The 26,789-nt window shown below is 33.4% G+C and overlaps 1 protein-coding gene across 2 annotated transcripts in view; it reads left to right on the forward strand.

The window, feature by feature from the left end:
• STAT4 (signal transducer and activator of transcription 4) overlaps nt 1-26,789 on the forward strand; it is a 108,638-nt gene that overhangs the window by 46,919 nt on the left and 34,930 nt on the right. For both annotated transcript variants that reach the window (XM_011355925.2, XM_023528752.1), the window contains 2 exons: nt 23,906-24,004; nt 26,091-26,183. In XM_011355925.2, coding sequence (XP_011354227.1) covers nt 23,906-24,004; nt 26,091-26,183 — 192 coding nt within the window. The remainder of the gene's footprint in view (nt 1-23,905; nt 24,005-26,090; nt 26,184-26,789) is intronic.

The raw sequence follows: 26,789 nt of genomic DNA on the forward strand, positions 1-26,789 counted from the left end.
AGCACTCTCTAAATTTTATCTTTAACCTATTTAATACTTCTTCTAAATGACAATGAAAGGCAAGTGTTGGCTCTGGTGGTACCTAGTTGTCTTTCTACATCTCCTTGTGAGGCCAAAAGTTTTCCAGAGTTTCTTGAACCAGTTCAGTCTTATTCAAGTTTGTATGAGTTTCTGAGCATTATTTACATCAAATTCATTTTTTTATTTTATCAAGTTAAACACTTTTCCTTATCTTAAATTAATATATTTCGAGTAAGTTTTCCCCCCATGTCTCAAGCCCTGTACCATGACTCTCAAGGATAAAGGAACAACTATCTAGCGATACTAAGTATCTAGCGATACTAAGAAAGAAGATTAGATTCAAAGAGGAAAAGATGGAGGAGGTGATGCTTGTTTGGCGTGGTTTTCTCAGCACCCAGATCAGTGCCTGGCAATATGTTATTCAACACAAATTTGTGGAAAGAATGAACAAAATTAATGAATGGGTGAATGAATGAATGAATGAATGGTGTCATTAATGTCTGCCTGCACTGGCAAGATCTTCATAAGCAGAGTTGTGGGCAGGTGTTACGGGTGAACAAAACCATGTATTCGAAGACATACAGGCAGGAAAACACTGGGGGAGGGTGAGACATAGAAGCCTGGACCAGGGATTTGTGGACACCCTTGACGAACATACTTAAGTCGTGGGAAGATGGGCCGAGCAACCGAGAACTATGGCTTCATGAGATGGAAGTACAGTGAACTGGCAGTGGGGTGCAGGGAAGAAAGATTATTTTCCATAATATTTGCTCCACTATAGGACTAGAAATTGTGTGTTTAATCTGAGTCACAGAATAATCATTAACTACTTTTGAGAAAGGACTTTTGATTTTCCTCCTATGGTTTATCCAAAGAGCCATAGACCTGAAGCTGGAGTGTTTGTGTTCCACTTCCGGTTTTACCACTGATGGTCTGGCTGGTTGACCTTATACTCCCTCTACTTTAGTTTTCTTAGTTGAGGAATAGGGGTAATAATAAGACTTATCTCACATAGTTGTTAAAAATTAAGTGATGTTTGTGGGAAAGTAATAACAGTAATCACAAAAGTTTCATTTTTTACTGATTGACTCATTGCTTCTTTGGGGTTCATCGTTATCCTATACTCTACATAAATTGTGCCACATTATCGGCTTATGTAAAAAGTAGATTGCATATATATCCATACATAGTCATATGTAGGCATATATACATCTTAGAATAATGGTGAATGCTTGTTGTATGCTGGCTACACTATGCTAACTACTTTTATTAGCTCATTGAATCCTCATCAGAGTCCTGTGAGATACTTAGTGTTATTTCCTCATATTACAGATGAGAGAACTGAGGCTTAGAAAGGTCACATAGCTAGGAGGTGAGAGAACTAAGATACAATCTCAGTTTCTCTGAATCCAGAGCCTGCATCTAAAATACTATATACATGTAGGTAATTTCTTCAAATTTTGTCTTAAAATATATATAATAATATATTTTTTAAAAATATATATTTTTAAGTAAAAATATATATAGCTTATGACAATTTTTAACAACTTTTTTGAGGTATGACATACAATAAACACATATTTAAAGTATACAATTTGACAATTTTGACATAAGTATTCACCCATGAAACCATTACCACAATCAAGATAACGAATATATCCATCACCCCTAAAAGTTTCTTTGGGTCTCTTTTTAATCTCTTCCTTCCACTCTTCCCTGCCCTGGGTCTCATCCCTCGGCAATCACTGATCTGCTTTTGTTCACTAAAGATTAGTTTACATTTTTAATGTAAATAGAATCATATATAATATACTCCTTTTTAATTGGTTTTGTTCACTGAGCATAATTACTTTGAAGTTTATCCATATTTTTACATGTATCAACAGTTCATTCTGTTTGTTGCTAAGTATTATTCCATTGTATGATTTACTATAACATATATGTTTATAATTCTTAATAATTCTCTACACTGTAGAATATGCAAGAAGTATGAAAGAAAATTAGATTCTTAAACTTGATAGTATTGTTTCTTTATATTTATTTTAAAACTTAGCAACATGTTTCTCAGAGATATAAGTACATATCTAAATTGAAAAAGAACGAGATAAAGAGTTAAGATAGAAGAGAAGGAGAGGATGGATAAGAATTTGTCTTTCAGATGTCATATCACTCCAGTCTTTCAAAACCATAAGTTAATTTTGAAATTTTTTGCATGTATACATATAAAATCTGTATTTTTATAGTCTATATATAAGGTTCTATCTTTGAAATATTGTATTTGAAATTAAATTAATTCACTGTGGTGCTATAAACTATAGAAACTCAGTGATACAGTGTTTCAATTGTATCTTAAAATTCATACATCTTTTCTTTGTTGATATAGTCGTAAGTGGCCAATAAGCTCTCCCACTTTAGATACATTTATACCATGAGAGAACAATTTAAAGAAAGATAACACCTGCTCCAGATAGTGTGGCAGAAAGACTCATGACGATCAGATAGACTGGGATCTGACTTACCTGAGCCTATTTCTCTGTTTGTGAAACAAGAACAATAGCTCTCATGGAGGGCTAGATTAGGCTTTAAGCCATTGAGAGCACATGGCACACAGAAGATATTTATAAATAGTATTTTCCCTGAAGATTTCTTTAGGTTCCCAGAGAACATAAGGGCTTCTTTGACCCATTCCCGTTTTAGCATTTTTCATATACTTTCTTCTCAACACTGATCAGAGAACCAGGCACATAGCTGGTACTGGAATATTTGTTGAATAAAGACCCAAAGGAGTCTTTCTTCCTGGCACTGGTGGCAAACCAGGTCCGTGGTTGTGCAGACTGAGGAATAGGAGGGATTACTTATGGCCATGTTCTCATGAGAGACATAGAGGAGTGTCTCCCTGGGGGACCGAGGCTTTTGTGTGGCTGGCATTTGATGCTGGACTTTACCGATGGTGAAATGGCAGAATCCTGGATGGAAGGTGACAGATCATATTGGAAACCAGGGGTTTGCTTATTGTGGCCTTTCTCTGTGAATGAGGCCCCCTAGGAAATGTAACAGCTTAATTAGGGCCATTTAGCATAGCTAGAGTGTTGGCACACCCTGCGGCGATTAGGAAACCAAATACTCTGCCATTGTGAGAAGCCCAAATGAGTTTCTAGGGAGTCCATCAGGAGACCCTTGTGAGTTTAAATGCTTAGAAACATGACCATGTTGCATTAGTAAGAGAAAATAGCAAAGCTGTTTCCAACATCTGTAGGTTTGCTTAGACACGGTTCTGGTTCTGCAGTGAGGCCATTTTCCACCAACGGTTTGTTTTGTGAGAAGTATAGATGTGCTGCGTGCTCTGGGTCTCCGTCATCTGTGCTCTCTCTCGCACGCGCTCCCCTTGTCCTCACAGAAATAGAGGCGAAAAAAGAAAGCCAGGGTCAGAACTCTAAATGACCACATAAAACCAACAGTGTGGTTGTTTTTGAGAGATGGAGTGGGACATGGGAAATAACAGGATTGAAAAATAAAAATGTTCTCAGAAACATTTTAAGAACCCCTGGAATAAGAGGGGTCCAATGCAAATTAAAAATTAAAGAAGTGTGGTGAACGTATTTAAACTTCTCGCTCCACGGATATGGAAAGACTTCTGAGGGGCAGTGAACCTGATTTGAGTTCCAGGTCAGCCTCTAACAAAGTAAATGAGCCCAAGGAAGCCATTTCATTTGAAGAATCTTCAGTTCTGTCTGTGAACTAGTGATTCAAAGTATCTATTTTGCCAAACTACTTGGAAGAGGTCTAAATGAGATCAGAGTGAAGACAAAGTAGGCACACGTAATAGGTATTCAGTAGATCTTGGTAGAATGAATGCCGGAAGGAGGCCTCCTCTCTCGTCTTAGCTCTATAAATGGAAGACATCATTCTGGCTTCCCTCCTGCTCTTTAAAAAATATTTAATTACATTTAATACGTTTCTATAAAAAGCTGAAAGAATTTCTACCAAATCTAATAGGATTTCCTTTTGGCCTCTGTTTTTTATCAGCAAAATGGGGATATTTCCACCTGCCTTCCAAGGGAAGCAATAAGAACCACATGAAATCATAGAAAGTGCTGAGCGTCTAAAAACGCTCCTTTTCTCTGTAGCAGAAACACATTATTGACTGCATTGTTAATACTTGTCAGGCTGTGAGCATAGGTGGAGCGTGTCTTAAATAAATAGGAAAGTAAATAAAGCTAATGTTTTGTAATTTTCCATTAGAAACCAAGAGTTCTCTGTTTTTGCCAAATGGAAAAAGATTTGTCACGCATGTAGTTTTATTTTTCAGGTAGTTTAGTAGACATGGAAAATTCAATTAAGAAAAATGATTTTGTTAGTGAATCTCTTATCGAATATTTTTAAGGGCAAGTACCTAGTGTTTTAGAATTTTAAGGGAGTTTCCATCAGTAAATAGAGCTTGTTTTGGCTGTGACCTTTTGGCTGGTTTAAGTTAAACCTGTCAGGCCTGACCACAGAATCACAGCCTTGTTTTCTCCCTTTAACCTATTTATTACTGTTGTTTTACTGATGCTGACCAAAAGGTTTCCTTTTTTAAGTAAGAAAAATTCATCTGCTTAGCTTTGTATAACTTGCATGCATGAAGTGAAATAAGCAATATTTTACCTGTCCCTTTTCTTCTTCCTCTACCATCTCCTCCTCTTAATTTCATATTTGACTTATTTGTCCTGAATACTCCAAAGTCAGTTTCCAAATCTGTTTCTCGAAGCACCACTGCAAGTAAGTGAAAAAGTATCGTTTCCAAAAGGATATTTGCCTAATAAAGACCAATATTATAATTATCGTCACATTTACTGTTATGTGTTCTACTTCTTTGTAAATAAATTCCCTTAGTTTGTTTACTTATCTATAAGTTAAACAATGGATAATCTCTTTATTTCATCCTTGTTATTCTTCATAAATTACAATAATACTTTTCAGAGATCATGGAAATTACCTTTTTTTGTAAAATGTGGGCATTAATCAAGAAAGAAATATTCCAAAGAAATTGCGGTCCTTCAGTTTATAACAAATTTGGACTTCCCCACACAATAGTACACAATAAATACTTGCTGAAAAACTAGAGCTATTATTGCGGTTCTCTTCCTGTGATCACACATTAGGACAGCAGGAAGGGATGTAATAATCTGAATTGAAAAACAAGGAAATTATGCCTCGAATATTTCCACTTAGCCTGGATAAACTGAAGCCACATGCACTGATCTTGAAAATAAACATATCCCAAAAGTAGAAACAGAATTTGAAAGTATAAGCATAATGTTTAAGTGCACACATGTTCATGAATCAGACTACCTGGGTTGAATTCTGGCTCTGATTTACTACCTACATGACATTTGGCAAGTTACTTAATCCCTCTGCACCTCCCCATCCATATCTTCCCTATCAAATGGGGAAAGTAATAGTGCTGTGCCTGTTATCATAGGGCTGTCGTGAGGACTAGATGACATAATTCATCCAGCACAGTGCCTGACACTCAGAAAGCCCTAAATAAATGTTATTTTATAAGTATTATATCTAGAACTGAGTATAAATGACATGTTTCTTTAAGGCAGGAAAATTATAAAGAAGAAATAAAGATGATTTGGTGGGTTTTAGCCCATAAAACATGCTTTCAGTACATATTGAAGTTAACACACTAGGTTTGACCTTGGGAATAAACGGTTGACTATACACAAAAACATCTCACAGAACAAGAAGGCTAATCTCTGAAGCTTTAAAATGATTTTCATCCTGGTGAATTCACTAGACACTGCATAAGAAACATCTGTGTTTCATTTCATGCCATCACAAGCTTCTACCAACGATGTTAAATGTATAGAAGTACTTGAATTCAATAGATACACCTATCACTATCAAGTCCAATATCACTTGACTGACACTCTAGGTGTATTACCAAGCGCTGAATATGTCACCTCTTCAGATAGCAACATCTTTGTGTAGTTTGCTTCACAGTATCTTTCTCACCTAGAGGATTTCAAGAACGCTCCCTCATAAAAATGAGATTTCTCCACAACCTGTAATATTCCTAATGTGTTCTGGCCTAATTCTAATGCTGGGCATAGGAGCTCTTTCACAGGGATGCAGTCTTGTTCTGCCTCTGGAAGTTGTATGTTTGCTTTTCCTAAAATAACTTGTTGACTCATATACATTTTTTTCCCAGAAATTTCCTTGAGTTGGACATATTTTAATTATTTTTCTAAGCAGCCACTAAACCTTGAAACACAAACAGAATTAGACATGTGTTTTGATTTGTCTCCTGCTCTGCCAAGTTGGAAAAGTTCCCAGTATCAATTGATTTATTTGCCAATAAAGCCAGAAAAACACAAATGAGACCCTAAGGATTATGAATTCTTTTGTAATATCTGTGTTCTGATGATGGTTAATTATTTTTGGCTTGAGACAGGTTAATAGCAAAACAAAAATGAGGAGAGCTGGAATTCTAACACCATTTAATGCAACTCTTAACATTACTGATGATTCAGTTGAGTTCATAATGCCTTGACCAAAATTCCTCAGTAACAGAAAAGTTAATTAAGGGTTTTTTTCCTGCTTTTTCTCCTCCAGTCCTCAGAGCAAAACCCAGTGATAAACCCACAATCTCAGACCATCACAAGCCCCCTGTGCTGATGCCAAAACTATCTCAATCCACAAATAAGGGGTTATTTATTTTTGGTTTCTAGCTATTAGCAAAGAAACTAAATACTATATTTAGAAATCAGGAATATCCTAAATGTCCATAATAGGGAAATAGCTCCATAGATTGTGGCCTAGCCAGATAATTCAGTAGCATATATTTATTTAACATTATATTTTTGAAAACTAATGACATAGAAAAATAATCCTCATGTGTTATTTACTAAGTGAAAACTATTGAATGCACATGTTCATCTCAATTTTATATTATACTATATATATTAGGAAAAAAAATAATTTTAAAACCTGGAAGTAAATTCATAAAAAAGTTATTGATGCTTCTCTTTAATATGTTTTACATATTTTATAGTGGATATGAATTATATTTATAATCTAAAAGACAAGGAATGTTATTTCAAACACTCCAATGTACTTATAATCAACTGAAAGAGAGGAGTTAGTAGCTGAAAGGACCATCCTTTTTTAAAAAAAGAACACATCAGCATGACCATGATGCATAATGTATGTGCTATTCATTCACAGCTTTGTCTTGGACAGTGTTGACTTGGGCTTTTATTTGTAAATGAGGAACAACCAGGAGGTTTTGGTAGAGGAGTGACACGAACCAGCATAGATTTTAACAAGAGCACTCTGGCTGTCATGTTTAGCCAGGCTAAACAAGCTTGGTAGTAGTAGAGGTGGTGAGAGGGTTAGATTCCAGCTAGTTATCCATCAATATTAGATTTTGAAAACTATTTTCTCACAGCCTATCATTTATTATATAGGTATTTAAACATATATATATACACACACACACACACACACACACGCACACACACACATATGTATATAGTTTAAACTATATATATATATATATATATATGTACTCAATAGAACTTGTGATAAAACTAAAAAACATTGGGTAAAGCAGGTCTTCTCCCCGAAAATAATACAAGTCTGATTTTACCTTTCCTTCTCAAATATCTGCTTCTAAACCAATAGTTATTCTGTCTCTATGGAGCCAAATAAAATGAGCCTTTGAGTCTTCTCTGCTCAATCACCAGGAGAACCAAATCTTAGTCCAGGGAAGCCTCAAGCACCAGCCAGGGCCCATCCTTAATAAAGTTTCACCAGTTAGCAGTAAAATTAGAAAATTTGCAAAGTCAAATTTATTTTTTTAAAGGATAGTTCTTTATTTTATAGTTGACTATAAAATATATATCCTTTCCAATCATTTCGGACAAGAACGTCCTGTCTTTTTTGAAATGGTGATGATGTACATGGTGGTGATTGTGGAGCCTTCTTTAATATATACTTATTTAGCAAAATAAAAAGTTGACAACTTTATATCAGTCTCCAAACTTCTACTATTTTGTGGACCAAGTCTAGAAAAAAAAGCATTAGTCTATAGGGCAAAATCTTCACATATGCTTACTGTTAATGTCATTTTTTTCTTTGGTAACTAAATAAGAAATGATCATTTAGTTTAAAACTTTATATCTACAATACACTTGTATCTTTTCCTAGAAAACAAATGTTAGTTGGAACTGGACCTGGATAAAACATGATTCATTAGTTTAATTTCTTTATCATTAAAGCTTTGTTCAGTTAAAACAGAGTGGGGTTTTTTTGATTACACAATTATGTATATTAATTATAGGAAATTTAGAAAATAAATTCAAGTTAAGAAAATAATTATTCATAATCCTACCATCCAGATTTCAACCACTGTTGATACTTTTTAGTATATTTCTTCCTATTTTTTTATCTTTTAAAATACATTATAGATGGATGGATACATTTTTCCACACACGAAATGGAGATTATAGGATTGTTTCTTTCATATATTACATCAAAGAGCTATCACAAAGGTTCTGATACCTAGAAAACTTAGCAACCTGTTACTCATAGTCTCAAACCTTGATTTCTCATCAGATATGTGCAAATGAAACTACATATATTTTAAAGGCTGGAATGATGAGAAATGTAGGCAAACTAGGAGAAAACTATTGATTTCCTGATGTCTGAGAAATTTCAACTTAAAATAGAGATTAATAAACATTAAAGACATATTAGCATCTCAGAGACTAATATGATAAAAATGTTAACAATCATTTTTGAAAAATCAAATTATGGTTCAGCTTGTAGGACCAACTCTCTAAGTAAGAGAATTAGGGCTTTCTATTTTGTTGTTAGGGACACTGATAAGGATTTTAAATTTTAACACATACTTAAATATGTGCTTTTTCAGTTTACCATAATGCCTGGAAATTATGCCTCTGACTTTGGTAACAAGGATTTCAGGTTTACAACTGCATATATAAATCTCTCTAAACTTCTGGATAAAATACATAAGAGGAAAAAAAAAAAGACTAAATACACACATTAAAACCTAAAATGACCAGACAGTTAATGCCAGAACATATAAATATACCAGTATCAGACAAATAAAACTACAGGAAAATCAACCCCAAATTCATCTAATGAAACATTATACATGCCTGGGCTTGTGAAAAAATATTCATAACCAGAGACTAACAAGCTCACTTTGATATATTTGAAAAACAGCATACTTCTCATACTTTTGACAATAATCTGCTCCACAGTATGAAGAACTTTTTCAGGAAACCATTTCTATAAAATAGGAGCAGAAATCTAAAAGAGGCAAATAGGTTGTAATAAAAACTACAAAAGGATAATATGAAAAGAGGGAGGTTGTAACCAAGACAGGGAGGTAGGTTGTAACTAAAGAGAGAAAAAGAGAAATGGCAATAGAATTAAATCCATGTTGGACACAGGAAAAAATATAATTGATACCATGGAGAATAAATAGGTGATGTGAGAGGCATACTTGAAGTACACAATGCAGTGAAGTGCGGGAAAATGGCATATGGAAATCAGAGACCGAAAGGCCAACACACAGACAATTGACAAAGAGACCAAAATGAATGGAACGAAAATAACAATTGAAAATATATTCTAGAAGAATACTTTCCTTGGTTGACAAAGAAACTATTTGGATGTAGATTTGAGATATTTAAAGAAAGTATGCTAAATTTCTTATCTTAATATGGAAATATCAAGAACTTAACGTGTACTCTGGACACTAAAAATAAGGTTTCAATGGCAGTGTCATGCAGACGTGGCATCTTGTGATTGCTGCCAGTGACAATAGCAGAATCAGAGATGGTACAACAGGGAATTGTGCATAATCCAGAGCCCATTCTATCGATGCAGCAGTCCACGGTGAGAGGAGTATGTAGTGAATGTAACGTTATCCTCCAAGTGATTGTGGTGAAAACAATGTTGTGAGCCACTGGGCATGCAAAATACTTCTGACAAATTCAGCAGTAATTGCATGTAATTAATTACATGCTTATGCATGTAAAACTGCACGTACATCTTCCAAAAGAGTGGAGAAGATGAAAGAAAAGAAGTATGGACAATATAGCAAAAAAACAGCAAAGGAAATAAGAAACCAGGTAACAAAGTTAAACTAAATATATCAAGTACAGCAATAAATGCAAGCAGATTAAGGTCTTTTGTTAAAAATAAGAAGATTCCAACCAGAGACTCATGGATATGAACAATAGACTAGTGGTTACCAGAGGGTAGGAGGAGGGGGGAAGGTGGAGGTAGACAGGGTAAAGGGGGTCAAATATGTGGGGACAGAAAGTAATCTAACTATGGGAGGTGAACACACAGTGTAAATATATATATATATGCCTTACTGTTAAAGTGCACAGTTGAAACTTACTGGATTTTGTTAACCAACATCACCATAAAATTAATCAATCAATCAATCAATTAATTAATTTAAAAGATGATTCTCACTTAAAACAAAATTTAATGCTATGATGTTTCAAGTAACCCCTAAAATAAAGTATTAGAAGACTTAAAAGTAAAATGTTAGCAAAGATATATCAGGCAAATGCAGACAAAAAGAAAGTATGGTCACTATATGTTACGTTATAACATAATAGTAAAATAGAAATGAGATGTAATAGCTGACATTTATCTAGTACTAAGGACATGTAACATCTCATTTAATCATCATGATGGTTATGAGATTGTTAGACAATGTCAAATTTAGTCCAAAAGCAATAATCAGGACAAATATTGTAATATAATAAGAGACCATTTTTAATGAACACATAACATTCATGGACCAATATGCATCAAATAATATTAAATAAAAATGTAAGGTAAAAATTATAAACAGGAAGAAATGAGAAAAATCAAGTAGTCATGGGACACTTTAATACTCTTCTCTCAGTTTCTGTATTATCAAGTAATCAAAAACATAATGAACAAGACCTAAATATCATAATTTAATGAGGTTGATTTAACCAAGAATATATCAAGCATATTAATGGTGAAAAATGATAAATAATCTAAATGCCAACAGTGGAGAATTTATTAAATAAATCAGACTAGGGCTAAAAGAATCATTTAACAATTATTAAAAATAGTATTGTATGTAAATATATACATGAAAGAAATAAACTAAATGGGCATATCAAAATGTTAACATCAGTTATCTTTGGATCTTGTGATTATGGGTGATTTTTATTTTCTTAGCGATGTTTGCATTTAAAAATTTTTTCAAAGGGTATTTTTACTTCTGCAATCAGAGAAAACATAATCGACCTTTGTTTAATGATTGTGATCTTATGAACATCCCACTTGATTCTCACAACCGAGAAGAAAAAGGCAGTATACACATTTTATTGTGGAAGAAATCAAGGCTCGGAGAGGTATAATGGATTTTTTTTTTTTTTAAATGTCATAGTTAATGGCAGGGCTAGGTAAAACTCTGACTTCAGACCTCAAATCCTGAGGACTTTCCAGTGCATTTTTATGGATAAACCATGTCTTCACAAAGCCTCATTTAAATCCAGCTAGTTCAGCATATTAAGTGATCAAAGCCCTGAGGTAATAAAATATATAAATCCATGCAGTTTAATAGGATTTCTCATCTAAGATGATAGGAGTTAGAGGTGACTACATCTGATTAATTAATTCTAGATGAGCAAGGAACCGAAGGAATGAGATAAATACATTTAGATGGAAGCTGACAGTAGAAAGTCATGGAAGACAGAGCCGGTTAGCTTCAAAGGCTCCGGTACCCGAGGGATGGATTTCATCTAGTAAGCATCTTTTCTAGAGTGGCCCTGAGAGAAGTCACTTTAAATATGAACATGCTGGTATGCCTTGCATTTTAAGCCAGCCTGAAAACCACTTTGAAATGTCACTCTGGGTATCTGTAAACCAACATTAAGATTCACAGGTTCAGAACTGGCTCTGGGATCTGGTCTCATGTTTGCAGGCGAGTGATAGGTCATTCAGACACTCATCTTCCATTATTTATGAGCTATTAGCAATCCTTCAGTTTCCATTTCTCTCAATAGCTGGATGCTATTAATCCTTCCACTACAGTTCAAATAGATTTCAGATTTTTGGTCAATGGAAAATGTACAGGGACACTTTGAGGGTTGCTTTGTAAATGTCAACAATCTTCAGAGAATGGTTTTATTTCTTCACATTGGAATGATTTTTCCACTTCTTTAGGAGATGTAATTTTCTAATTTTTGCACAATATGTAAATTAATTTAAAAAATTTTTACTAATGGAACTTTTGTCATGATAAAAATAGCTTTTTAATTTTTTCCAAATCCTTAATAATGCAAATCGTTATAAAAACTTAACCAATAATGAAAAGTCTAAGAAGTAACTAAAAACCCCCTGAAATTCCACCAAAATAAGATAACCACCATGAACATTTTGGTCACTATCTTTTCATGCTTTTACTCCACAAACACTCATATGTAATTTACCATAAATTAGATATTATAAATGCCGCTTTTTTATTCTAAACTTGTTTTTCCCCCTTCTTTTTTTCCTTACCTCCATCCACACCATCACCCACAAAGACATCAGTGTGAACCAATGTACACTCTTCCATATCTATATCTTATTAAATAAAATGGGAAAATGACAATTTATTCCCATGTGTATTATGTGTGTTTATGAAATTTTATAAATAAGGAAGTCAGTATTTTGTCATTTACCAAAAAAAAAGGAAGTTTTATTACACATTTCTCCGCTTTCCACATTTTACATCACAGAAATCTCTTGATTTTAATGGCAGTAAATGGTTCATGGAGTGGATGTACCACAATTTATTGAGCCACTCTCCTTAGGTGCGCAAGCACTTCACCTCCGGTGTTTCTCTACCACCATAAATAGTGTCGTAACAAACAATCTTGTACCTGCATTCTTATGGGCTAGTGCTCTCATTTTTATAGGATAGATTCCTAAAAAAGGACTTACTAGTCAAAGATATAAGTATTTTAAATTTTAATAGATATTTTCAGGTTGCTTTCCAAATAGGTTGTGAAATTCACATTTTCATCAGCAACGTGTATGAGGACCCTCTTCCTTATATCTCCATTGGCAGTAGGTGTTTTCGTTCTTTTTCAGTTTTGCCTACCTAATTGTCAGGAAATCTCTCTCTGTCTCTCTTTTTTTCTTTAAATTTGGTTTTCTCTGACTATTTGTGAGGCTGGGCTTTATTTCTCTCATTTATTGGTTATTTGGATGTGCCCCTTTTTCAATTTCTCATTTACTTTCTTCTATTGGGCCTGCTCATCAATTTCAAAGGCTTCTTTTTTATATAGTAAAAATATTACTTTTTAAAAATGTCTTTCATGGCTTTTATATGAGTTACTAATATTTTCCTCAATCTATCATATGTCTTTTGGCTGCGCGACACCTTTTTCCATAGAAAAAATGTTTAACTGTAGTGAAAATCTATCTTTTAAATTTAGTTTCGGGGGGTCCTGCCTTGGTTTAACGTTTCCCAACCCTTACATTATATACATGTTTTCCTGAGTTTATTCTAACCTTTAAAAAATTTACATCTTTAATCTACAAAAAATTCTTTATGCAGAAGTCCAACTTTTTCTTCTAGATTGATAGACAATTATACTAGCAAGATTTTTTAAATAATTATTTTTCCAACTGAACTAAAATACTACCTTTCATGTTAATTTTCTTATATGATAATTTTCTACCACTCTCTGTTATGCTCTGCTAATCTATATGTCAATACTATTGATTATAGTGTGTATTTTGTACTATATTCATGTTTTATAAAAGCACTACACTTTATAGTATATTTTAATATCTTGTATGGAAAATCTTCCTTCATCCAACTTGGAGACAATGACCTGATTGTTAACACATATTCTGAAGTCAAACTGAAGCCTGCTTTCAAGTTACTTCATAGCTCTCTATCCCAGTTTACTTATCTGTGAAGTCAAAAAGATAGTATTTATCTCAAACAGTTTTGAAGATTAAATGAAACAACACATAGAACACTTAGAAATTCTCTGACTTAGTTTAAGAACTGAAAAATTAATTCACCTTTGTAATTTTCTTAACTATTGTGCAATATTTCTTCCATGTGAAATCTATTGACCCTTTCCTTCAACACCAACTCTCCAAAAGCAACTTTTAGAAGTCTAACTTCAATTGCATTAAACATATGTTTTGATTTTGGGACAGTTTACCTTCTTATGATACTAAGTCCACACCCTAGAATTCTATATTACTTTTATTTTATGTTATATTCTTAATTATGCCCTAACAGGTCTTGTTCAAAGTCTTCAGTATGACCATAGTTTAATTTTTATAAGATTTGTACCTTTCTTGTTAAATTTTTCTTAAGTTTTAAAAATTATTTTTCTTATTTTTCTGAATGCAACAGTGTCCCTGTTTCCAGTTCTAGGTGGTTATTGCCAGTGTAGAAAAAAAACAAAACAAAACAAAACAAAAAAACATGTCATGTTGTTTATTTATTCCAGAATTATTTTATTAAAATCTCTATTTTTTCTAGATATACAATTATATCATCAATAAGAAAGATTTGTGTATACTTTCTTTGCCAATAATTTAATATTCTATTTTCTTTATACTCTTATCTAAACACGCTTTAATTATGATGATGTACCTTGTTATCACGAAAGTAAGAGTGATAACAAGAACACAGATTCCTTCACCATCAGTAAAAGATGTGTCTTACCATACAGAGAGCAGGAGACTCAGAGCATCATCACCATTGGGGAGAACAATGTTCATAGTTCAAGTCTCCCCAAGGCAGCCTCACTACCAAAATATACTGGTCAACCAGGGCCTTTGAGAAGCAAGGTTGCCATCTCCAGGAGTATTTCATACCTTGCTGTCTTCTTCCAACTAATCTCAAGACTCCAGTTTCATATCTTCCTGGCTACTACGGACAAGGGACTAATAAAACCTCCAGAAGGATTTATTGACAGAGGTCTTTATCACCACACAGATTGAATAATATGCTTTCTCTATTTTTCTCTCAGACAAGGATTATTGTAATTTATTCATCCTCTCATTCAGCAAGCATTAATGAGGTTCCTATCAGGTGACAGCTCCTTAAGAATAGTCTTCAAGAACACCAACCCCTGCTTATGAAAGATGTAGAGTCTAGGTGGGGAATCAAACATAGAAATAAGTAATGGAAATGCTATGTGACAAGTTTGACAACACAAGTAGGTACCACGAAGTGTGCAGGGCCTGGAATTTTACTGTCTTTTCAAGCTAACAAGTGAGCTTGTTATCATTTCATAGAAAAAGACATGCGACTTCTAGATCAGAGACAAAGAATTTATTATTTACAGCAAAATCAGTAGTCAGAGCTTCATGCCCATTTGCACTGGTTCCCCATTTCTCCCAGGTTTTACAGGGCCGATCCAGTGAGCCCATCATAGTTGTCTGCACACTCCTTAGGTTGTGTTATAAGAGACGAACACTGAACACGAAACGTTGACTGTTTTTATAGCTAGGGCAAGCAAACCTAAGTCTTTAGTTGGGGGAGATAGTACCTCATCACTTAAGATTGCTTGCTGCAAATACAATCCTGAAAAATTAGAAGAGTAAAGAATGGTTGGGGCCTTGTATTCTTAGCATATCCAGCAAGATCATTCAGAGACACCCAAGGTCCATGCAGATTGCCTCTATCAACAGCAAATATAACCAGTAGAGGTATGAAGACCCAAGTTGTCTCAAGAGAAGTCATTTAATACTTTTGTAATCTAACACATGGTCATTTTCTATTGGTTTGTTTAAGCACTGCAGCTATCTTGAGATTTCATGAAAAATGGTTAGTCTTTGAAAAGATTTATCATAGAAAAGATTATAAAGATAATTTCCAGGGAAAATAAAATTGTGGCTCAAAGAGTTCAGTTAAATAAGGAAGAAATACATTTATTTTATTTATTTTATTTTTAATCAAATTTATTGGGGTGACATTGGTTAGTTAAATTATATTGGTTTCAAGTGTACAATTCTATGATATATCATCTGTATATTGCATGGTGTGCTCACCACTCAAAGTCAAATCTCCTTCCGTTGCCATATATTTGACCCCCTTTACCTTTATCTACTGCCACCTCCCTCTTTCCTTCTGGTAACCACTAAACTGTTGCCTGTGCCTATGAGTTTTTGTTTGTTTTGTTCGTTTGTTGCTTTCAGTTTTTTATATCCCACATATGAGTGAAATCATATGGTTCTCAACTTTTTCTGTCTGATTTATTTCACTTTTTTAAAAGACAGTAGTAATTTGGAAAGGTCATAGTTTGTGGAATGAGATATACCTGGTTTTGAAAAGTTTCTTCTTCTTCATTCTATGACTTTTCACAAATGCATAACTCCTGGGCTTCTTAATATGTACCTTGCAGACTATCATCAATGTTAATTAATAAATAAATAAATAAATAAACAAACAAACAAATAAATAAATAAATAAAAATAAAGGCTTATAAAGCACCCTGCATATAATAGATATTCAGTTAATGGCAGGTTCTATTATTATGTTCAAACATATAAATAATAAGTAGAATTGTTAACATATACCTTGTTCTCGTCCTGTCATTTTTGAATCAGGCAATTCATTTCTCTTTCAATTACAAGGCTGCGAATTCCCCAAGAGCACTGAATGTTAGTCATCATAATAATCTAGGCTCCAACTTTCTTTTTTTCTCTTTTTGCCTGAAAGACAAATTTTCTAAGCCAACATCTTTTACAAAAACCACTGTATAAATCAAGCAAAGAAGAAGATCTGATATAGAGTATACATGTATGATTTATCACTTCTTGTTTAGTTTTAATCATAAAAGTAACACATGCTTAATTATTTAAAAAAGTTTAACAATCTCAAAGAATTAAAGTAAAAGTGAAAATATCCACAGCCAGCCCCTAGTCTCATTTCTCCAAAGATGATAATGAGATGTTGACATGTTCCTTCCTACGCCTTTTTCTATGTGTAGAAAGTATAATGTTCATTATTTTCTCCCACAGATTACATGAATTATACTCAGGCGAGAGCACTGTATTTTTATTTCTAATTGCTAGCTTGCGCGAATTAATTTTTTTTAATTCAAAGTAGCATTTAGTATATTTATGTGCCTATGCCAGTTAGTCCTAAAGAAATGCCAGGAAAGTCCCCACTGTCTAATGTTTTGAAAACCCCAAATACATAGTCGTCTTTTTCTGGAGTTTCTTTTATATTCGTGTAAATATATTTCCTGGAACCCAACTCAGTCTTCATTGGCTTTATAATCAGTTTTGGTCATTTCTGTGAAATTAATAGGAGGATTTTTATTTTCTGTTTTTATCAATTTACCATTTATAAGCTTTAAACTCTCCCAACACCCCCATGAGGCAACATAGAAAACTCATATTTATACAGAGTGCTTTACAAGTTATAAAGCTCCTTCTCAATTGTTTGGCATGCTCCTCACAATGACTCTGTGATGAGTCGCAAGCATTATTATCTCTACTGACCAATAGGGAAATTAAAATAATGAAGATTAAAAAGTGATTTGCCTAAGGCTACACAGTTGGTAACAGGCACAAGCCCAAGTCCCATGACTTGATATAGAGTGCTCTCTGGCAATTGTCTAGAATAAGTGAAGCCTTCACAGACATAAAATATGGTTCAGAAAATATACTCAGAATTTGTAGACAAAATACTTGCCCTTAAGAAGTATTTTCTTTTGATTTAAAATTAGGACAAGCTATATATACCTGCAGCTAACTTTTAGCTACTTTGTTTTAAGACGAATGTATTATTAGTAACATAAATAGAAATGGAACACTAATCATTTTATCTATTGAGAATCTATACCTCACTTCTCTTTTAACAAGAACATTTTTGTGATGAGAGAATTTAATGCTTACTGAACAAGGAAGGCAGGCAACTCTATTCATTTGAATTTGTTCATTCTGGCAAAAGGAATAGCATAAGGATATGTGAGAACCATGACTTTAGCAAGACAATTTTAAAAAATAGGCTTGATTGTTCAGAGCAGCCTTAGGTTTACAGAAAAATTGAGTGGAAAGTACAGAGGGTTCCCGTCTACTCCCTTAGCCTCTCCTTCCCCTGCCACAGAGTTTCCCCTGTTGTTAACATCTTCTATCAGTGTGATACCTTAGCTACAATTGATGAACCAATAATATACTATTATTAAATAAAGTCTGTAGTTTACATTAGGGTTTACTCTTTGTGTTATGCAGTTCTGTGGGTAATCAATTGCAGATTGCCAATAAAAATGTGAATGAAAACATTTTACTCTATAATTGAAGACAATTGCTTCATATCAAATGTTGAAGAAATATCAACATTTGAGTGAAATATGGTTGCAGGTGGTTAAAAATAAAAAGTAAAACATGTCTAAAATTGAGAAGTTAGGAAGGAGCTGGTATATCAGAGACAGCGGGTATCCTGACTATATCACCTTGAGCCTCATTGTTTTACCCAAGTGAACTTATAAGTGCCAGCATCTACATCTTTTGCCTCATGGCTAAAATGATAAGAACTGGTGTAAAAATACTCCAGTTCCCAAAGCCCTTAGGTAGATAACTCTAACTCACATGTCTACACTGGTTCCCAGCCCATCCTGACCAATAGCTTGATAACACACCCTTTACTGGATGCCTTCTCTTCCTTGTCTCACTTACCCTTTCCCATAACTGCATTTTTTGGGATCAACTCCCAATTATACTTCTTGCACTAGCATCTTTGTCTCAAGTTTAGCTTCTGGAAGAATCCAAGCTCAGAACAATTGCTGGTTACATGTTTTCTCAGAATCCCACATCCCCTTTGGTTACTACTGCCACCCCCTTTAAGGCTCCTGAAACTTCTCCATTTACTTGTCCTGGGACCTATTATTCTCTTCCTGCAGTTGCCAGGTCATTGCAGCCAGAGAATATCTGATAAATCCTTTGCAATACAGAAGAAATTAATTAAATGTAGTGTTAACACTCCCTCCTGTATTTGCATTTTAGAAAAGATCTTCGGGAAAAGAACTCAGAGGAGCGACTGACTAGTTGTGAAATCTCAGATTGAGTGCCACCTGAATGGAAGAGGTTATTTTAAGCAAGCCTTCTCACGTCCTTTTAACTCTGACCGCTATTCCTAAAATCACTTGGGAGAAAAAGAGCAGATGAACTAGTCGCTCTTTAGTGACAAGTTAAATTTAGAAATTAGATCAAAGGGCAATAGAAGAGAAATTTGAAGGAAAGCCAAGGAATTTAGCATAAAGTAGCAAGAAGAATAAAACAGCATATTCATTGATTCCAAGACACGTTTTTTCTCTCTCATTTTAAATCTCTGAAATCAAATTGCATTTTATAATCAATGGCATCTCTTAATTGCTGTTGTAAAGTGGCAATCATGATGTCATTGTCATTGCCTGTGATGTGAAATTGGGTCATAGCTATTCGTGTCATTGTCATTTCAGTTGAATTATGTGACAACACATGTTAATACAATACCTGTTGAGTTTAATTGCTGTTTAAAGTGTTGTCAGTATAACACTATGATTCAGGATTGAGACAGATAGTTACAATGGATATAGAATGGGATGAGAACAAATCAGCAAGGTATAAATTTGATATTTATTACGCAAATTGTCACTGAATAGAGGACCCTAAATTCCACATTTTTTTGGAAAGCAACAATAAAGTGCTCTACAGGATGTAAGAAAGAAAAAAAGATACAAGTAGAAGAAGTTGTATTATATTTCATTAATGAGATTCATGCAAAGGAATTGCCTATCATATACAAAACAACAGTGGCAAGAGAAATTGCCAAATTCCTCACAATAGATGAATGAAATCTCAAAACAATAGCAACCTGGAGTGAACAAATTGTGCATTGCTCAGGATTACCATTCAGATGTACAGTATTCATTTATCAGAAACTTCCTGTTGATTTTGAATAGACTATAGTTAACTCCCAGTATGATGCCATTGAAGAAAAATTTAAATATGTGCTCAGATAGATAATGATAGGGAAAGGGGGTTGGTTTTCTTTGACAAGTCTTAAAATTACACTGTCAGTTGGAAAGGATCTTTAAAGTGATCAAGAGTATTAGTTTGGGTATGATAAGCAGTGCATCATTGTAATTTTATGCCTAACTCCCAATTGCTGAAGTTTCCTCTATATTTAATTTAAACCATAAAACAAAGTTTCAGAATAACTTCTTTGTTATTGGTAGTGAACCAAATAGTATGGGTGATGGTTAAGCTGATAGAAGACTGGTTAGAAGTACTCTGGGATAGTTATCTGGGAATGTATTACATATTCTAGTCTTGATGGTTTTATGGACATGTATCACAACAGTTAAATAATGATTTCACCTGAAAGTGTAGTGATGCTGTTTTTAACTATGATGGCATGATTAGGTTATTACAACCCCTTGATGCTTCAGACAGCAAACCATTTGAGGACAATTTACGGAAGGATAATGAGTCTTGGTTCTTGTGTAAATACTTTCTATTGAGAACTTTGGGTAAAATCAAGAAAGTGCCAGCATCAAAACTTACAAAATAGAGGCAATAGTTGTGTGCGCTTTAAAGAAATGCTACATCACCAACATTCTTGATGGCTCAGGGGACATCATTTTATGGGAAAATATGGATGCCAATGAATTGAAGTTAAGACAAGTTGAATTCTAAATATATGAAGAAGTTCTAGGAATACATTAACCAATTTATTTCATGTATATTTAGCCTTGTATATGCGCAATAGTGATATGTGATTTAAAATATTTGTATGTTGAAATAAATCAAGAATTCTTTAAATAAGGATAAAATTAAAATTCTAAGTGATAAAAAGAATAATATAATAGTTTATATTTTTGCTTCAAGGCAAAAAGCATTGTTAGAGATAAAGGTTAGTTCACAGTAATGAAATAATTGACTTACTAGTAATATAACAAATCTGAATGTTTTTGACAGAGCCACAAAATTTATTTGCAAAATAAATTTTAATATGCTTCTTTCAATAATTGATAAAATTAACCAGGCAAAAAAAAAAAATCAACAAAGATGCAAAACTCTGAACACTTGACTTATGACAGAGTCAGCCCAGCAGAGCAATAGCAAAAGAACAGAATGTTTAGTAAATATTGTTGCAAGTGAGTATCCATACAGAAAAAAAAGTGAAAGGGACTTCTCATTTTTAACAAGATCCAAAGGAATTAAAGTCAAAACTATAAAGATTTTAAAAGGTAATATAGGAAAAAACCTCCATGATGTCAAGTTAGGGTAAGTTTTCTTAAATCATAAAAAGCCCTCACCATAAAGAGAAGTGGAATAAATTCCACAAAGAAAATAAATTTGACTTCATTACAATTCAAGACTGCTATTCATTGACACTATGAGAAAGCGAAAAGACAAGCCACAGAGTAGAGGATATGTGTAATACCTATATACATAAGAGAGACAGACTCACAGGAGAAAATGGGCAGCTTCTCTTCCTCTGTTTTCTCTTTCTTCCACCAATAAACACTTAGGATGTTTTTGTTTTTTGACTTTTTTTGTTGTTGCTTTTTATTTTTGAGGTCTACATACATGGTAATAACTGAAAAGTAAACATGAGTGCATCTTTGATACTTATAAAAATAAACAGTGCTAATTTGGTTTTGAATCTATAGTCATCAATTTTCCATAAGATGTTTTTGTCTCATATATGTAAATAAGGGACTAAGTTAGGAAAAATGTAAAAGGAAAGCGAAAAGATAGCCTGGATGAAAACAATGGTGATTCTTTCCTTTTAAAGGGAGAAACAAATAATTTAACCTTATGAAACATGGGGAGAAACTGAATCTGAAAGGGAAGGTAAAAGTTCAAGTACGAAAGGAAAATGAAAAAATACACACAGTAGAATACCACATGATTTCACTTATATACGGTATCTAAGGAACAAAAAGAACAAACTAATCAAAAACAGACTCACAAATATAGTGGACAATTTGGTGATAGACAGAAGGGAGAGGGGTTTGGGAGTCTTGGAGAATGCGGCAAAGTTTAAAGAAGTACAAATTAGTAGTTGATAGCTGGGCATGAGGAGCATGGAAGAGGAAATGTAATTAGCATTAATATGATGGCTAAGTGGAGGGCCAGGAGAGGGAGGAAACAATTGGGGGGATCGTTTTATGAACATTATAGATGTCTAACCAATGTACTGTATACTTGAAACTAATTTAAATAAATAAATTTATTTTTTTAAAAAAGTACACACAGTGGAGATGGGAAATATTGAAAGATAGTATCCAAAGCATGAACAACAAAGAACTTCTATAACAGTGACAGAAACAAAGACAAATAATGGTGTTTTGGGGGTTCTTGGTGAAACTCCTGATCTTGAATGGGGGAGATTTTCAAGTTTACATAAATAACAGAGCCTCCAAATTAGTCCTAGAAGACCTTAATTTTTATCAATACAATATTTTAAAAACAAAGGCAACCTGAGAAAACATAGCTTTCCTCAGGGAGTTGAATAGAAGGCATATGGGGAAAAAAAATCAATGAATGGGAAAATTAACAACAGGAACAAATTCTAACTAGAAAGAATCTGAAATTCTAAGCATGTAGAGATAAGAAATTTGGAATCCCTGCTTATAAATAGGATCATTTTAATTTCTTTACCTTATGAGTTTCTATCAAGTCATTTTTCCCCCCTTTTGGAGCTTTCTCATTTAAGGAGGGAGGAGTTTTGAAGGCTGTAGAATATGAAATAGCAGGAACTCAGATACTTGGTGTTAACCTTAGTTCTATAAATAGAAGTGCTAATTAATAAGAATCATCTAATAAAATTGTGGCAACAGTTAAGGCCATAAAAAACTGACAACCATTAACCTCATTTTTTTCCTAGAAAGACCCTTTGGTTTACCAGTCTGTATAATCTACTTTTGATTAATTGTTAATTTTCCACTTTGTGGATTGTTATCTTATTTTTGCTGCTATTAACTTTTTGGGAATTTCATAGATAATTAGCAGCTCCTTCAGAGAGAAGGGCAGAGGAAACTAAATAAATGCATTTGTCTACATTTATTATGCTTCCTGGTAATCTTGCCTTGGAAAAAGTCTAATAACAAAGAAGTTTAACATTATGGCTAAAATAATGATGTTGTTTGAATCAGTCTTATAAACTAAGAAAACATAGACATTTAAGAGGCCCAGCAGATAAAGTAAGTGAGTGATTGGGACACTCAGTGGTGCACAGAAGGCAACTATGGGTAGTACCTGCTTTCTTTAAAGAGATTACTATATTTTAACTTACACAATATACCTAATGGTTGAATAGGCCCACAGGCTACCAGTTTACAGTATCTGCACCATTTGTTTAAGTAATTTAAAAAAGTATATTCTTAGATGTCATAAAAATCTTGTTGCTGAAATGTGTGATAGAGGTTCACTCTAGTATGCTGATATAGTTATGAGCTAGTTGACATGAACATCACCAAACAGGGACCAAAGTGTTAATAAGTGAACAGATGGGACCACCTTGGTTCATGATAATTTATAAAGTGGTAATTCTTTTACCTAAGCCCTATCCTAAGCCTACCATAAACTGATCTTCTTGAGTGTGTGTGCAGGGTCTTTCCTACAGAGATGCTCAAGAACTATTTTTAATTATTAAAAATGATTTTTGAAGACAGACCAATATGCCACATAAGAGGCTTACATTTGCAATGTAAGTTCTTGTAGCTTTATAATAGATTGTTGGAACAAATCTTGATTAATTTTATATATTTATTAGATTATTTTGAATCTGCAAATAGTGATTTTTCTTTATGATATATATATTTAAGTGTTTATGTTGTTTCTTCAGGGAAAATTTCATGGAAACCCAATGCATGTAGCTGTGGTTATTTCAAATTGTTTAAGGGAAGAGAGGAGAATATTGGCTGCAGCCAACATGCCCGTTCAGGTAATATTTTCTGAACTTTGATCTTGTTATCACCTTGAGCTCAATTATTCTGAAACAGAGATTCTTACTTTCTTTCAAACCGTCTTTAACCTATGTTAGTGGTGCCACCATCCTTCCAGTCACTTGTAATCAAGGTCTAGGGATCATCTTTGAGTAGATCCTTTTCTCTGCTTCCTTACTGAGATAATTACCAAGTCTTTCCAGAGTTTTTTTCTAGAATTCTATCTATACCTTCTTCTCTTATTTTCACTGGTCACACTTTGGTCCATGGTCTTGCAACATCAGTTCAGGAATATAGTAACCACCTCCTGGTTGAATTCCTAACTACCACATGGACTCTGCTTCTCTCAGTACACTTATCTTCAGGAATTGATCTTACTCAGAAGTCTTCAGTAGCTCCTGATTTCCAACCCTACAAGTCCAAACTACACCACAAGCAGGGATTTTGCCTTACAGAAACTCCATAAATACTTGCTTGTCAATTGCTTGGATAAATTTGCCCTTCCATATTTTAGATTATATTTTATCTCACTATTCTCATGAATTTAGAACTTCTGTCAAATACAAGTAGAGGAATCAATGAAATTCTTCATGAATATTTTTCAATTAGTCCTTATATTAAAAAAGAGTATATAAACAATCAATTTTCCAAATGGCATCTTCCATAATTTAGTAAATCATTCCACAATATTTATTTTTGGAGGTCCAAGAAAAGTATCTTTTTTATCTATTAAAAAATTTCAGGTTTAGTTATGGTCAGGTTATGGTTGTTTTGGGAGAAGTATGAAGTTTTAACAATTTACTGTTCTTATTTTTTAGGTGAGGAAGGATGGTATTTTTATCTAACTTTAAATCTAAAGCATAGTAAGTTTCTAAAGCAAATGTAGTTTGATTCACTGCTTTGGGGGTAAAATTAAGATGTTATCACTAATTATTCTCATATATATTCTCCTATATATATTCTCACCTGTCCTTTTTTGTATTTCTCTCATCTCTCATCATTTTAGTGTATATGTGTATGTGTATTGTTCCCTTCAAATGTCAGATATCAGTTAAACTAGAAATATTAGTTATTTGAGTAAATGCTCATCAAAGTCACTTTGTAAATGATCTTCCAGTACCACATATTATCACAAAATAAGCACTGGTTTGTTACTTTCAAGTACATAGACAAATAATGGAGGCTAAAATGAGAGAGAGGGAATTACATAAAGACTACAATCTGAAGAATGTCATGTAGTTGAAAGAATACTTGATTGACAGTCAAAGACATGGCTTCCGCTTGAGGTTCTACTACTGATTTGCTGTGGATCTTAGCCAAGTCATGAACCCCTCTAACTGTAGCTCACACCTAGTTGTAAGGTAAACTGGTTGTTGACTTCTCTAACTTTCATTTTTAGTTATCTGGGTAACTTTATATCTAAGAAATGCTCAATGTCAGATTATTAGAGTGACCAAGAAATAGTGTTTGGAGAAGCTAGGTAGCCATTCTATTTAACAAGGCTAGTATTTTTATGTATTCTTTAGTAAATGCTCTTTTTTCTAGTGTAAAAATATATCTCATCCTTACAAATTCATCATCCCTAATTCTGAATTTAAGTCTAACTTAATGTAGTTTCACTATACTAACTTTTAAATTACATGTATTCTATAGCATTTCAAAAGTAATATAAGTTTATTATAGAAAATTAGGAAAAAAATTTTTAAAACAAAATCATTGTAATTTCACTATTTAAAGAAAATGTGCTTATAACATTTCGATGTGTGTGTTCTTTCAATTCCATGTATTTGAGTTTACATATCTCTCTCTATGCATATATTTACAAATATATACATATATAAGCAATATAGATCATAAATATATGGTATTTTTCATAATTTTCTCTGTTTCTTAACAATTTAGCACTACTTGTATGTCATTAAATATTTTTCTACAACATGAGTTTTAAATGATTATAGAGTATTTCATATCATATTGAGTCAAACCTCAGTTCAAAGTATGCTACATATGTACTACAAAGTATATTACATTTATTATAAACCTTTTCATCAACATTATTGAAATTTCAAGACATTCTTTTTGCAGGGACCTCTAGAGAAATCCTTACAAAGTTCTTCAGTTTCAGAAAGACAGAGGAATGTGGAGCATAAAGTGGCTGCCATTAAAAATAGTGTTCAGGTGAGTGATCTTATAGATATCTAGAAAGGCTGGCTATTATCTCCATACAACTATTTATGCAGCTTTCTCCTATGTGGCCCAAAGTTAATGCATACAAAAATCATAAGGCAGTTTGTTAATAAGTGTTTCTCACACACTATGTTTATATCAGATAAGATTTATTTGGAAGAAGCTTTTTAACTTCAATTACTGGAGACTGGGGCTTCCCCACCAGACTCCATCACTGGGAAGCTGTGTGCTTTGGGCAAGTAAGTTATTTCACATCTCTGAAGCTCTGCTTCTTCATCTGTAAAAGTAAGGATAACCACCATCATAGGATTTTTGTGAGGCCTGCATGAGATAATAGATAAAAAGCCTTTAGTCTTAATCTTGACACTTAATACCTATTATGTCTCAGCAAAAAAAAAAAAAAAAAAAAATCAGCAGGTTTGGAGAAGAGACAGAAACAAACAGGAGACACAGAGGAAGCATAGATTTTTTTTTTCTAAGAAGTAGAGAGGGAATAAAACTTATACTGAATTGTCTTAAACTGCACTAGATTAGAATGGAGACTTTAAGCAAAATGATAATTGGTACATTAATACAAAATTATTTGGAATTAAAAGG

The sequence above is a fragment of the Pteropus vampyrus genome, unplaced genomic scaffold (genome assembly GCF_000151845.1).
Source record: "Pteropus vampyrus isolate Shadow unplaced genomic scaffold, Pvam_2.0 Scaffold2, whole genome shotgun sequence".
In the NCBI taxonomy this organism is placed as follows: domain Eukaryota; kingdom Metazoa; phylum Chordata; class Mammalia; order Chiroptera; family Pteropodidae; genus Pteropus; species Pteropus vampyrus.